Source organism: Carassius carassius, chromosome 4 (assembly GCF_963082965.1).
Source record: "Carassius carassius chromosome 4, fCarCar2.1, whole genome shotgun sequence".
Lineage (NCBI taxonomy): Eukaryota > Metazoa > Chordata > Actinopteri > Cypriniformes > Cyprinidae > Carassius > Carassius carassius.
The window spans coordinates 5,453,153-5,468,896 of NC_081758.1; the positions used below are offsets into that span (position 1 = coordinate 5,453,153).

Consider the following 15,744-nt stretch of genomic DNA (forward strand, 5'->3'; position numbering starts at 1 on the left):
ACTTTAAATTGTTTTAATAATAGGTACAAGCTACGACTGTGCCAGAGGTTACTCCACACAGAGAACATATCACGTCACTGAATATTGTAATGTATTTAACCAATATTAACCAATGTTATCAGCTTATAATATTATCAACTCAGGACCTGAATTCCATTTAGGAGGCCATTTAGGTCTAAACAAGTAGCCTAGTATTGACCATATGCATGGTTACTTTCTGGTTTTAGATAAACCAAAATTGCACGAGATAAATTGCACCAGTGAATCCGCTAAATTTTTCTGCGACTCTTTGCTATGATTAACAGTGATAATGGAATGAAACGAAAAAGTTGATGTCAAAATAATTTAGAAATATAAATTATATATATAATGAGTGATCCTCTTTTACTGGTTTTAATTATAATTTCATGTAATTTTCATCTTAAAAGTCTTTGTTTTCCAGCAGGAGATTTTGGCATTTTTTCAAGAAATCATCATGAATGAAAAGTGAATCTGTGATTTTTACTGCATAGCTGTAGATTTGAGAAATAATAAAAATGTTCTGAAACATATTATAAGTGGTTAAAAATGTATTAATGGCTATGAAGGTAAGTTATTGATTATCAAGAAAACCATTATGATGTCATTTAAGAGATAGTATTGCTAGCTAGCTTACGTTAGCCTAAGCAGTTATGAGTTGTAAGCATTAAATGACATGTCATGGTACTCTCCTGGGATTACCAGGCTCTGCATATAAAATTATATGTTGTTAAATAACATGAAACTGTATGTTAATGCCGCTATCATTATTTGCGGTGTTGCAATTTTTTTCTTTCTCAGTTTCTGACGAGAACAAGGCATGAGTGGTTTATGTGAGGGTCTCAAGAGTCTGTACCTATAGGGCCTATATACCACAACATCAAATGATGTTTCACTGGTTCATCTTTGGAACACAATTTAAGATATTTTGGATGAAAACCAGGAGTGCCAAGTTATATATACTGTCAAGAAGTGATGCCGGTAACGCGTTACTTAGTAATGCGTTACTCTAATCTGAACACTTTTTTCAGTAACGAGTAATCTAACGCATTACTATTTCCAAACCAGTAATCAGATTAAGGTTACTTAACCAAGTCACTGTAAGTTACTATTTTCGTCATTTTCCTTAATAAAAATATATATTTATTTCTTCTTGCATCTCAGGGAGTGAAGTCACGTATGCGACAGGTCACCTTTTCAGCATGCATGAAGTTCACGTCAATTGTACGTACCACCCAGTGACACAAATGGCGAGAGGCGAGAGATGTGCGCTTTCTAGATGGAAAGACAGTCACTATTTTGAGTTTGTGTCAGCTAAAGATGACAACATTAAGGTCCGTTGTACACTCTGTGCTGGCGGCGACAAAGTGTTATCTAGCTACAAAAACACTATGTCGAATTTGAAAAAACATTTGGAGTCGCATCACTGCAGTCAAACAGCAAGTCACACCAGGTGATGAGAAGCAGAGAGCAGGAGGTCCCCGACCACCCAAACAACAAAAGCTGGACTTCGGTGCAAAACCAGTAAGTGAGGGAGAGTTGAAGAAGTTAGTCGGGCAGTTTGTTGTGGAGGAAATGCTGCCATTAAATACGGTTGACTCGCCATCGTTTCGTGCCATAATAAACAAGATCCCTACCACTGTCAATGCCGCGCTGCCTCACAGAACAGCTTTTTCTTCTTACATGGAGGAGGAGTATGCAGTGATGGAGAAAAATCTAATTTTTTTATTAAAACAAGTATTTATGTTGAGTCAAGAAAGACTACCTTTATTTTTTATCAAAACAAGTATTTATGTTAAGTCAAGAAAGACAGCCTTTATTTTTTGTAAAAACATGTAGTTTTTCATGAAATAGTTTTTAAGTTCAATTTTAATTGTCAGGAGATAGAAAAAATAGACTTCCGATAAAGTGAGTGTTGGCAAAACCGATTTTCATTTGTTATGTTGTCGGCAGCTACTGAATGTAACTAATAAAGTAACTTGTAAAGTAACTTAGTTACTTTTAAAATCAAGTAATCTGTAAAGTAACTAAGTTACTTTTTCAAAGTAACTGTGGCAACTCTGCTGTCAAGTAAAAAGTATTATATAGAAAAGTATGAAAGGCATCGTCAGAATAGTCCATCTGCCATCAGTGGTTCAAGCATAACCACTTATGAAGTAATACAGAGCAATACCCCCAGAGTCACCCGAGAGGGGGGGGAGGATGAGAGACTCGTCACGACAGACACAACGGTAACGGCCAGGAATGAAATACGGACACAGAGACGGCTCACCCAAACAACTTTAACCGGGAGGGCATTGGAAGTAAAGTGTCATTGCGGAAAGACCTGCAAGAACAAAAGAGGGCTTAAGATACACCAAAGCCGAACCAACTGTGGAAAAGAGGGATCACAGGAGCAGCGCACAGCGGTAGCACCTGGTGAGACGCAGGAGAGCTCCAGGCAGGAAGCACCCCACAGTACTGGAGATCTCTTAGCACCTGTGTCACCTCAAGGGAGCCACCCCCACCCTGCGAGGGAACAGATCAACTGGCCCAAGATGAGCGATAACAAAGAGTGGTACCAACTAGACCAAGACCTTGACAAAGTGCTAGAAGCCACACTGGCAGGGACGGCTGAGCAGAAAGTCAATACTCTCACAACAATAACCTATAACCTGGCAAGGGAGCGTTTTGGAATTCAGGAGAAGAAAATCAACATCAAGTCTGTACATCAGCCAAACAGAAGAGAGAGGGAAATTCATCGACTAAGGGGAGAAATCAAGACTCTCACCAAGCAGTTCAAAAGAGCCCTTGCTGATGAAAGGGAAGGCATCAAGGACCTGACGAGTCAACTCCGGGAGCGCCTCTGCAGACTCCGAAAAGCAGAAAGCACTCGGAAGAAGAGGAAGGATAGGGAGAACAAAAGATCTCAGTTCACCAAAGACCCTTTCAGATTCACCAGAACACTGTTGGGAGAAGCAAAATCTGGAAGGCTGACCAGCCCCAAAGGAGATGTGGAGGCGTTCTTGAGGGAGACCCACAATGACACCTCCAGAAACCAGGCCCTGGACGCCAACCCAAGCATCAGCAGTATAAAGATCCCAGAAAAAGAGCTCAACGTCAGTGAACCATCCTGGAGGGAAGTCCAAGAGGTGGTGAAGAAGGCCAGAACAGGGTCTGCCCCCGGCCCAAGCTGTATACCCTACAAGGTATATAAGAAATGTCCAATGCTTCTCCGGAGGCTGTGGAAGCTGTTCCGGAGGATCCGGAGAAAAGGTACCATTCCATCAGGCTGGAAGAAGGCAGAGGGCTGTTTTGTGCCAAAGGAAGAGAACTCCTCAACCATTGACCAATTCAGAACAATCTCACTGCTAAGTGTAGAAGGCAAGATCTTCTTTTCTGTATTGGTCAAGAGGATGACCTCGTACATGACAGAGAATGGATACATCAACACTGCCATCCGGAAAGGTGGAATTCCAGGCTTCTCTGGATGCCTGGAACACACCGGAGTTCTCAGTCAGATGATCCGTGAGGCTAAAGCCAGCAAGGACAACCTGACTGTTGTCTGGTTGGATTTGGCCAATGCCTATGGATCAATCCCGCACGCCCTCATCCATACAGCATTAGACCATTACCACATCCCGCAGCACATCAAAAGAATGATCGCCAGCTACTTTGGTGGAATCCAGCTACGATTAAAGGCGGCCAATTTTACAACTCAGTGGCAAAGCCTGGAAAAAGTTATCGTAACTGGCTGTACAATCTCCCCTATCCTCTTCATCATGGGAATGAACCTCCTAATAACAGCTGCGGAGAAGGAAGCACGGGGTCCTAAAATGGAGTCAGGAATCCGACAACCCCCAATAAGAGGTTACATGGACGACCTTACCGTGACAACCACAACCCATATGGAGGCGAGGTGGGTGCTAACTGTTCTGGGCCACATGGCAACGTGGGCCAGAATGAAGTTTAAGCCAAAGAAATCCAGGAGTTTGGTGATCAGGAACGGGAAGTTGACCAACAGGTTCAAGATGCATGTGCAAGGGGAAGTGATTCCATCAATAGAGGAGAATCCAATCAAGTGCCTCGGAAAGTGGTGCGATGACTCACTTACTGACAGGAATAACATAGCCAGTACGGAAAAGCAGATGGAGGAATGGCTGAGGAGGATCGAAAAATCAGGGCTCCCTGGGAAGTTTAAAGCTTGGCTCTATCAACACGGACTGTTGCCAAGAATCATGTGGTTGCTGACTGTGTATGAGGTCCCGATGACATGCGTTGAAGGAGTGGAGAGGAAGATCAATAAGTACATCCGAAAGTGGTTGGGAATCCCTCCAAGCTTCACTTCAGTAGGCCTCTACATAAGATCAGGGCAGCTCCAACTTCCTCTGTCATCTGTAGTTGAGGAATTTAAAGTCGCAAAGTGCAGAGTCGTAATGACATATAGAGACTCACAGGATGAACAAGTCAGACATGCAGGCGTCATCACAAGATCAGGTCGCAAGTGGGCAGCTGATTCGTCTGTTGCACAAGCTGAGAGCATGCTGAAGCTACGTGATGTCATTGGAGCACCATGCTCTGGAAGACAGGGTCTTGGAACCTCACATTTTCAACAGTGGAGGAAGGCAGGAACCAGTGAAAGAAGAGCCATGATTCAATAGGAGGTAAGGGACCTGGAAGAGAAAGGACGAAGATCAAGGGCAGTGGACCTAGCTTCTCAAGGGGCCTGGACCAGATGGGATTTTCCCAAGAGGAAGATTACCTGGGCGCACCTATGGAGACTGGAACCGTTCCGAATCTCCTTCCTGCTGAGGTCAGTGTATGACACACTCCCAACCCCAACAAACTTGCACAAGTGGGGCATGAGAGAGGACCCATTGTGCAAGCTTTGTGGGGAGAGGGGCACCATGGCACACATCCTGGCCGGGTGTAAAAAAGCACTCACCCAGGGAAGGTACAGGTGGCGCCACGATAGGGTGCTCACGACACTCGCCCACACCTTAGAGCAGGAGAGGAAAAAGAAATGCCAGCCTCTTCGGAAAACAACTTCAATCCAGTTTGTAAGAGAGGGGGAAAAGCCACCAACCACAGCAACAACAAGAACCAGTCTGCTACAAAAGGCCCAGTCATGGGAAATGAAGGTCGATCTGAGAGAAAGGCTGCAATTCCCCCAGTTTGTCCAGACAACCCTGAGGCCAGATGTGGTACTGTGGTCTGAAGAGGGAAAAAAGATCATCCTCATAGAACTTACAGTCCCATGGGAAGAGGGATGTGAACAGGCCTTTGAAAGAAAGAACGCCAAATACCAAGACCTGCTGAACGACTGCAGGGGGAAAGGATGGCAGGCTTGGCTGTTCCCGGTTGAGGTTGGCTGTAGAGGATTCCCTGCTCAGTCAGTGTGGAGAATGCTAACAGCCATTGGAATAACAGGGAAGGAGAGAAAGGCAGCAGCTCGCAGGATGGGGGAGGCAGCAGAAAGAGCCTCTTGCTGGTTATGGAGCAAGAGGGAGGTGTTGAGCTGGAAGCCAGGAGGGGAAGATGGGCAGTGACTTGGCCACCACTGCCGACCCACCATCTGGAGGGTGTTGCGGATAAGGGTCGAAACACCCAATGAACGATGGGTACCGCCTAATGACATCAACCCCTCCTGGCCAAGGCTACATTCACTTAAGGTGAATGAAGGGGAGAAGCATTTTCGAATGTATTTGTAGCTTGAAGACATTATGAAGCAACGAGAATACTTTTTGTATGCGATTAAAACAAAAATAATGAATTTATACAACAATTTGTTTAGTCTGTGTCTCTTCACATTAGCTTAGCACCATTTTGGAGAATATGAGCTGAACACAAGCAGTGTTATATGATTTCTAAGTATATTTAAGCTTTGATTTGAAAGAAAACGGCTGACACAGAAGAGTGTGCTTTTCATACTTTTCTGAGCTGACATGATGCTTGTAATTCTTTTCTGGACCTTGACAGTGTGTTTTACTTGGCAGTCTATGGGACAGTCACCAGCCTCCCAGTTTTCATTCAAAATATCTTAAATTGTGGTCTGAAAATAACAGTGTTAATGTTGTCAAATGAATCAGTTATCAAACAAATATAATTACATCTAAAAAACAGTTCTACAAAAGACAACAGTGTCATCATTCAGATCAAGTCAGTTCAATGTTGATTCAGTTCATTTTAATAATAGTGTTGACTGCAATGTGAGTGTCATTAATCATTATCCTGCTCAATTCAATTAAAAATTTTGAATTTAAATAAACTCTAATTTGAATAATTATATATATATATATATATATATATAGAGAGAGAGAGAGAGAGAGAGAGAGAGAGAGAATGAAATAACATAATATTTATTATATGTATATTAATTATATTATTATATAATTACTTATATATCAATTATATTAATATATAAGAGATATGTAATAGAAATAATTGTAAATAATTGTATAATTGTAATAGTATAATTACAAGCTTGATATTTTAGACTAATAATCGGAAATGAAGATGCACTTTTTTATGAGAAACTTTAGTAACGCATTCTCTCACAGTATATGAGTTTCATGGTTAGGCCTAAAAATTAGACTGAAGCGCATTCAGGTGAGAACGTGTTGAATGCATGTGATTTTCAGCTTTTAAACCCCAGTAAAGGCAATATAAAAACAGTGACGCTTGACTGAATAAAGAACACTTGCTAACTCAAAAATGCTGGTCAAAGTTGCCATTATACAGGCACTTTATATAGCATCTTTTTGCAAGTTTGTGCAGATTGATCAGCTCATTATTCTTCCTTAACTGGATAATAGGAATATCTATAAAGCATCCACCTGTACCTGCATTTAGGTTTGGTGCGTGTCTTCTCAACATAGAGCCCGAGCTCCTGGTTCAGAGGTCTCAGCGTGGCTTGTGGTCTGGGGCCGTGATGAACCAGACGACACAAGGCTATCTGTGCCCCACTCAGAGGAAATGCTTCAGTCGACATCATACACAATGTACAAAAATCACAGTCACAAAACAATGCAACAAATCAGATCCGCAAGGTCAGCTACAACACCTGAAGATCTCAAGATGATGGTTCACAATCACATTCCACAAGTCCAGGTTAATAGACAATCGGATAGTTCTCAGATTTTCTCAGTTGGATCCATTGAAAAACATGCACACTGGACTCTCCAATAGCATCAACAAACTTCTCTGAAATTTCATAAAGAAAACTGCTAGTTAACACTTCCTTGCTGCACTCCAAATATCCAATTGGATCAAAGAAACTCATCCTGCGTGAACGCTGACCAGCATGATGACTGCTCCCGTGAGAGCTGGAAGCTGCCCTAATTCTCCTAAAGGACACCTAGGGCACAGGCCATCTAATCCTGTTCCTGCTGACCCAAAGAGCTCAAACGTAGGAGACGGTCATGACAAAACCTCCACAAATGCAGTCAGTGCACCAAAAAAACAAATCGGTCAAAACTTCTATAAAAAAATAAATAAAAATAAAATAACTGAAAGCATGTAATCTGCCTAAATTGGTCTGATATTGTTTACAGACGTCTATGAATGATTTTGTGTTTCAGATGACACAAACATGAAGCTCTTCATACAAAACCACCAGAATGATAAATCAAATTTCTCTAGAATATTTGTGGCATGACTGCGAATGACTTACAAATCAAACATATACCCAGCTAACAGGGAACATTCTCAAAACTTTGGCTAACATTCTGGCAGGTTTCTCTTGAAATGTTTGTTCAATGTTAATAATGCTCAAAGCATTATTTTATACATTGTTCATTTAACCTTTTTCTGAAATGCTTTAGTTGGACGCTAATCCAAAATGTTTATGTTAAATGTTATTTTAATGCTCCCATGATGTTTGGAAAATTGGAAATTGGAGAATTTTCCTTTAATGCTGAAATAATCCAGAAAAAAAGAAGTGAACATATTTTGTTAGCTGGGTATACATCCCAGTTCTGTTTCTTGAATCTAATAATAATAATAAAAAATACTGATATACAGTCCAACAGAACTGTTTGTATGTGATTGTTCTAGACTGACTGTCTGTCAAGTCAAGTCATCTTTATTTATATAGCGCTATATACAATACTGGTTGTGTCAAAGAGACTTTTTTTTTTAAGTCAGATCATTGATGATTCAGTGATGTCCTCATTCAGTTCAGCTCTCTTCCAATAGTGTCTGTGCAATCAGTCAAGTGTCCCTAACTAAGCAAGCCATAGGCAACAGCGGCAAGCAACCAAAACTCCGGGGGGCCTGTTCTCCTCTGGCCAGACAAAACCAGCATGGTGTGGTTTAATTCCAGCCTGCAACACAGGTCTGTCTGTGCATTAGTGGTGGGGATTTTCTGCAGGTTGAGGTGAGTCATTAAATCATTCACAAAAGAGATTTGCTAAAAAACATTGGAATCATTAAGGAACAATACAAGCTGCATGAATGAGTAATTAAATAAATCACCCTTACCACCCAACCCTGGCTTAGAGGAAAGCCACTACACTTGATTCATTAAAAAACAAAACAAGTTGCATGGATGTTAGGGTTAGGGTTAGTGAATTATTCCCTCAGTTAAAAGCAGTTAAAAGTTTGTTAAAAACACTAAATGTAAATAACTTAAAATGAACAAATTTTTGAACTGTTATATAAAAGCAATGTCACATGTGCAAGCGCTTAATTACCTTCAAATGCATGCAGTGCTCTTGCTCAAGTCATGTGTTGTATTTTGCTTTATTAGTACCAGCTGACTTTACATTGAAGTTTTTAGATCAGGCATGAGGCACACACTGAGAGTCTTAGCAGGTCGTGCAGTTCAGGAAGCACTCACAAAAAGGCAGTCATTACCCTGACATGCACACGTTTGATCTCAGCAGCATCAGCGTGTGTGAGACATCCATCTAGTGTCACTCCAGAGTGTGTCACAACCTCGCTCTCTCAATCATGTTAAAGGTCGAGATCCTGCATGAATATTTAACACTGCACACTTTCAAACGAGCTCCATCATCACAAAAGTTGAGGACACCAGATCTTATATAGTGTTGAGAGATTTTAGACACTGTTTTAGAAATGTAAATAAATTCTGAATTCTAAAGGTGTGGGATAAATTTGCTTTGGTTGCTTTTCTTTGATTAATCAGACACCGGTCTACACAGGTGCTCTTTCTAATGGTCTTGAGGATAATTTGCTGGTTAATCCCAAATTACAGTTAATGAGATTTGGAACAAGGATTAAATAGGAGTATTTAGTAATTAGCTGAGTGCTCTGACATTATTTCACTGAATAAAAAAGGTTATGCACTCAATGACACAGTCACTAGGGCTGAGTCACCAGTCTATGTAGTATGTTTATGCCTTGAATACCAGGACTGTGTTTGCCATAATGTGCAGTACACAAGAGAGACAGATTGAGGAAGAATTCATCATTAAGAAGCATTTTTTGAGCACAGTTTGATGAGGTCAAGTGTCAGCAATGTGGGACACAGTGTGTCACAACAGTGGGACAGTATATAGCAGGGCTATTCAAATCTTGCCCTGGAGGGCCAGTGCACTGCAGAGTTTAGCTCCAACCCTAATCAAACACACCGGAGCCTGTTAATCAATGTCTTTGGAATCTTTGGAATGGGTTTGATCAGGGTTGGAGCTAAACTCTGCAGTGCAATGGCCCTCCAGGGCAAGATTTGAATAGCCCTGGTCTATAGGTTTGGTTGCTACCAGTAATAGTCTGCATAAATACACTTTATAAAACTAGTTTGCAGTATGTACAGTCAGTAGCACACCATTCAGCTGCTAAAGAGTTAAAAAGAGTAAGGTCAAAGCCAAGGATACAAACTCTAGTGTACTAGCCAAATAAAATACCTCCCCCTAGCCAGGTCGAGCAGCTTACAGAAACAAAATGGACTAAAGGAAGCTAAATAAAATGAAACAAAATGGTATGATTTGCACTTCTAGATTCCACAGGGTCTGCAGTTTAATTAAGTTTGCTTCAGATTTAGTGCTGGAATTTGAAAGGATTTTAAACTTCTAAAACATATGGATTATATCTGGCCAAATAGGCCCAACATCTGAAAAAAAGTGTAGAATTTCTAATTCCTGATTCCTCAACCTTAATGTCAATCAGGTTATATCAAATGAACAAAGAAAAAGCCACATACTCCTGGAGAGCCATCATTCCTGCAGCTGAACCTGTCTCTGAACTGTTCGTTCTGACAATTACTGCATAATGAAATGATTTGAGCTGTTTCTTACCATCACTGTGACTCAAACAGACTCAAAGTTTGAAAGCAGGAAGTTTGACCTCTCAGGACACAGTGGCCTATGTGTCCTCATGACCTACTACTGATATTACAACCTGTTCAAACTCTAGAGGCATCAACAGCTGAATCAAGGTCAAGAGCCTCGCGCAGCACAAGTAATAAACTCAAGGTACAATATTGATGAACTTAAAACGCTATAGTTTTCAGTTATTTTCCTTATGCATTTCTTGTTGTTAGCATTTTGCTATTTAAAATATATAAATACACTAAACTCAGCAATATAAAACATGTATCAAACAGATAAAAGTACAACTTATTGCAAAAACTCAATACAATACAATACAAATGACTTGTGGTGCTTTCCAAGTCTTCTAAAGCCATTTGATATCATTATGTGAGGAGCAAAGTGAATCTCAAGATTTAAACATCCTATCACCTAAATAGGGACATGAAAAGTTTTGACACCTGCTGACTGATGACAGAACACTGAACTTAAATGTTATTAATTAGCCTAATTATTCATTATAATATGTAATGTAAAAGCAATAGTTGTTTTTCATAAGATATCATCTAAATAGCATGTTTCTTATTCATCACTATGATGGTTTAATAAATTAAAAAAGTATTCTACATATACTAAGTTTACCTTTTTTTTCAAATTAAAATAAAATAAATGAATAAGCACAAGAACACTGACTATAAACAATGTGAAGTGATATTTTCCAGTCAAAACCGTTAGTAGTCAATTTGATATATCAATAGTTTAATGTGTGAAGGCTCTAAATGTTACGTAGTTATCAACTAAGATAAGAAGACAAATTACAAACATAAAGGTGCACTAATATTTGAAAAAACAATTTCAGCCAGTGTCGGACCAAGTCCCAAACAAACTTGCTGTCAATTAGAAATAAGGGGAGTGTCTATTAATGACAGGGAGAAGAGAGCGCACAGGGCGGATATCGGCAGATCATATAATAGTAATAAAAAGTAACAAACAACTATTGGAACTTTACAATGTATATTGATCATAAAAACTCAAATTTGTTGAATATGGGGTACAAGAACCATAACTGAAAATGGATCACCAAGTTTCAGATTAGTTCTCAATAAATATAGTAAATACGAAGCACAATAAGTTTTCAGTAGCTTTATTTATTTATTTAAACAAATATTAAACCAATCCTAAATTTGTAGCCTTGAAAATTACCAACAGCTAATTACCATTACTAACCAGAAGCTGAACCCTGAATTGCTACCTTACACTAACATTCTGTTCACAACTGAGTGGATTCTAGTCGCATCAAACAAGCTTTGTGTCAGCATTCAAAAGGTCTGAGTGTTGAAGGTCAATGCAAACTCTCCCATTATGTTGCCGAGCCTCTTTACTGTGATCCTGACAGACATCTGTAATGAATGAAGCTCAGACAGCAAACTTGAGTCAGTGGAGGCTGATGACTCACTGCTCTGACATCACACACACTGAGTGGAGAGAGATTTCTATGGCCACTATGAGGTGTGACGTACACACATTTACCATAACTCTGAACTGACGTTCATGATCTGCTAATCTCTCTTTGTTATTCACAGCGCTGTCTTCACGTCTTGGAAGGTATTACTGTTTCTTATTGCTTATGATGACACAATGCTGTTACCACAACATACTGCTCAAATGAGATGTGCTGCATGTCAACAATTACACCATCACTGTCAACCATAACATATTCTTCAGACGTCAGGGATTTTGTTCCTCGCTGACCACGTAGAAGCAGGAAAATGTTCTACATTCTGATCTCATACATTATAAAATTCCCCTAAACATTCATAGGAATACTGAAAGCATAATGTCAGTGCTTTATCTGAAATCAGTTAAAAATCAGTTGTTCAACAATGTTAATTCGGGGGATACACACACACACACACACACACACACATTTTCCTGACTTTCAGAAGGCAAGAAGCAGCAGCAGTGAGATCTGGCAGAGTGGCGTAACTGTCCAACACGTATGCAAAGACCAGGGCAGAGTTGCAAATACTACTGCTAAACATGCAAATGTCTCTGTCAACAGAGAGAAACTGCCTGTGTGAGATGAATATCGCTCTCCTGGCATGTCTAATCTTTCTTGTGGTCTGTGAAGGTGTAAAAACACACAATGAGCCCAAACGCTGCCAATCTGTGCACTTGCTGCCAATCTGACAACACTGTCTTTAGGAGAATCGTGCCCACGTCTACAAAGCTGAAGGCAGGCCCTTCATTGCGCAGATGCACGCCGGCAGACCCTCTCCTCCCTCTGCTGGTTTTCTTCCACCTCCCCCCATTAAGAGCAGCTCTTTCTCTCGGTCAGCAGCAGATCAGACCCCATCCCCCCTGCCTTCAGCTCCTACCTCGAGTGGAGCCGCTTGCTGGCCAGATCTGAGTCCGTGCAGCTCGCCGACTGAGCCATTGGTGAGCTGTAGGAGCCGTAGAGAAACTCCAGCTGCTCACTGCTTCCCTCTTCCTCTGGGGCTCTGAGCAGACGCACTTCAGTCCTCTCTGTGAGTGTGTGTAATGGCAGCTGCCGAGGAAGTGAGGTATTGTGCAAATAGACCATAAAAGGCAAGTCCCTCCTCTGAGTGGCGATGGTGAGCAGGAAGCACAGTGTGTCTATGTGAGGATGTGAATGTATGTGCTACATTCACACTCACATTCACACAGGGCAGTAGTTGGTGTTTGCGGGGCCCCAGTGCAGGTTGTACCAGTGGGCCCTGTTTGAAATTGTTTAATTTGTATGTTCGTTCTTTTTATTTATTATTGCTTTTTACACAATGTTTCAGTTTTTTTCAAGTTTGTAGGTGTCCAGGTACAGAAACCGAATAATCAAATGTAAAATAGCACTGCATAGTCTTCAATGTAAAATAAAATATACAGTCAAACCAAAATGTATTCAGATACCTTCAACATTTCTCACATTATCACAGTTTATTTGCTATAGTTTGGAAAATGGTCATAAAATATGACAAAAACTCAGAGTTAAACTGTGTCAGAACAAATTCATCTAGATAATGTCAGATAACTTCGATAGAAAGGTATGCAATGGATTACAATCAACCAAAACTTCAGACAACTGTTAGTATGACAATATTTACACAACTATCAAGACTTTGTTGACCAATTGACCAATTACCAAGTAATGCATAATTTTGTTCTGACTGTGGCGTGAAAAGGTTGCATTTAGGCATTCAGGAAAAAACACATAAGCAAAACATGGTGCTTTGTATGGTGCTGAATAATTTTTGGTCCCAATGTTATTATTATTATTATTATTATTATTATTATTTAATACATTTCACTAGTAGTCCACTGTATGAAGTATATTTGGGTATATTTTGCTATACTCACTTGCATAAATGTATTATAGTGTTCTGCACCTACTAGTAAAAAAATATATATGAAATTATATCTGGTGTCTGAATAATTGTTGGTTTGACTGTGCATTAATTCTTGTTAAAACTTCAAAGTACAAGATCAGTGAGTGATTATCTTTCTTTCATTTTCATGGATTAACATTACAGCAGCTAGTAGCTAAAGTAGGTCCGGTCACTTTAAGAGACAATGAATGAACCCAATATAATACACATCCCATTTTTTTTTCCTGTTTACTTTCACTTAAGACATAACCGACAGTTTTTTCGAACATACTTGCCAAGACGGGTATTTTGACATATTTTGTATGTATTTGTCGATGCAAGAGCAAAAAGAGGTAAATTCGGTGTTCAGGTGTTTTGAGACGCCTCTCTCTGCGTGAGCCCTGAACACCAGAACACCGCGGGTGCTGAATTGGGCTCTTTTTTTTTTTTTTTTTTTTTGAAGCTTACGCAGATACAGGCATTAACAGTTCATGTTCCGAGAGCCTATCGTGATCTGCAGCTGCTCAGGACTAGATATATAGGATAAGTGACATTAAGCATCAGGAGAGTACAGTTTTTTAGCTAAGTAGGTGTTTGTTTAGTCTCTTCTTGAAGGCCTGAACATTCTTTGAGGTGATTTCACCTACTACAGTACAGGGGAGGCAGTTCCAAGTTGTTACAGCCGAATGAAGAAAACTCCTCCCCAAGCATTTGGTGTTGGACTTGGGGAGTTTAAGGGCGTGACTTGGTCGTGCTTTCCGAGTGGTTCGACTAAGGAGATCAGGTGGGGGTGGCAGAGCTTTGAGATCCTCTGGACAGTTTTCAGTGTGCATGTTAAAAAGCACAGTTGTTGCTGCAACAGTTCTACGTTGGTTGAGCTGGCTGATTGCATATTTCCTTAGGGCAGTGTCCTCATCCTCCCCAATGATTTTCAGTGCCTTTTTCTGGATGTTGTCAAGCTGCCCAAGGGTGGTCTGTGATGCGTTCATCAAGGCAATGCATGAGTACTTCATGGTACTCCTGACTTGTGCCTTGTAGACATTGGCCCTACCTTTTACATCAAGCTTGTTGGCCAACCTACGCAGAGCTCCAAGACGCTGTCTAGCACGCTTGCAGATGTTTGACAGGTGATTAGTCCATAGCAACTTCTTATCGATAAATAGTCCCAGAATATTCAACTGCTCAAAAAGGTCAATTCTGGTTGCCCCCCAAAAAAGGTCTGGGCAGGATGGAAGCCTCTTTCTCAACAGAACCGTAGCCTTGCATTTGCTAGGCTCGCATGTTACCTTCCAGGTATCAGCCCACCTGCGAATATTCTCCAGGTCTTTATTTAGGGATGCTGCCACATTGGGACCATTAAGTGACGTTACTGGAGCTTAAATGGTGGAATCATCCGCATATAGAAAAAATGCTATTATCGCACTGTTCTACAACATCGTCTATGAAGATGGAGAATAATAGCGGGCGAAGAATGGATCCCTGGGGCACCGAGGCATTGATTGGTTGAGGTGATGAGGACTTACCAGAGAGCACGACCTGGATGGACCTTGCTTCCCGGTAGTTCTGTAGCCAAGAATGTAATGGCCCAGTTATGCCTTTAGCAGAAAGCTTATCCAGAAGGCCGTTGTGCCAAACCTGGTCGAACGCTCCTTTAATGTCTAGTGCAACAATGTACACCTCACCTCCTTTGTCTAAGATGTTGTTCCACGTCTGCGACAAAACTGTAAGGAGCTCTGCTGTGCTGTGGTTTGGTTTAAATCCATACTGTTTATTAGAAATTAGTTTATGGCGGAAGAGGTAGCCCTGGAGCTGTTTATGAACTGAGGATTCCATCACTTTGCTAAGGACTGAGAGGAGGGATATGGGATGATAATTTGTTGCGTCTGATTTTGAGTCTCTTTTATGTATTGGTATCACTCTGGCGTTTTTCCATTGTTTGGGGAGAAGAGAAGTTGAAAGAGACGACTAAGGGGGCTGGCCAATTCTGCTGCACATTCTCTAAGGACTTTTGTTGGTATTTCATCAGGTCCCATTGCCTTTGCTGGGTCAAGGTTGCGAAGAATGTTTCTAATGTCTTTGGGTTTGAAGTGCACATAGGC

The 15,744-nt window shown here is 40.8% G+C and overlaps 2 protein-coding genes across 3 annotated transcripts in view; one reads left to right on the forward strand and one right to left on the reverse strand.

The window, feature by feature from the left end:
• The window catches only part of LOC132132840 (G-protein-signaling modulator 1-like), a 34,150-nt gene extending 21,286 nt beyond the window's left edge, over positions 1–12,864 (reverse strand). The window contains exon 1 of one of the 2 annotated variants that reach the window (XM_059545371.1): positions 12,644–12,864. In XM_059545371.1, the coding sequence (XP_059401354.1) occupies positions 12,644–12,849 (206 nt within the window). In that variant the 5' untranslated portion in view covers positions 12,850–12,864. Of the gene's footprint in view, positions 1–6,839; positions 7,303–12,643 lie in introns of those variants that run through there. The other variant, XM_059545377.1, reaches the window with a different exon arrangement.
• On the forward strand, positions 2,556–4,658 carry LOC132140120 (uncharacterized). The gene has a single exon (XM_059548958.1). The coding sequence runs from the start codon at positions 2,556–2,558 to the stop codon at positions 4,656–4,658; it is 2,103 nt and encodes a 700-aa protein (XP_059404941.1).
• Positions 12,865–15,744: the final 2,880 nt, after the last annotated feature.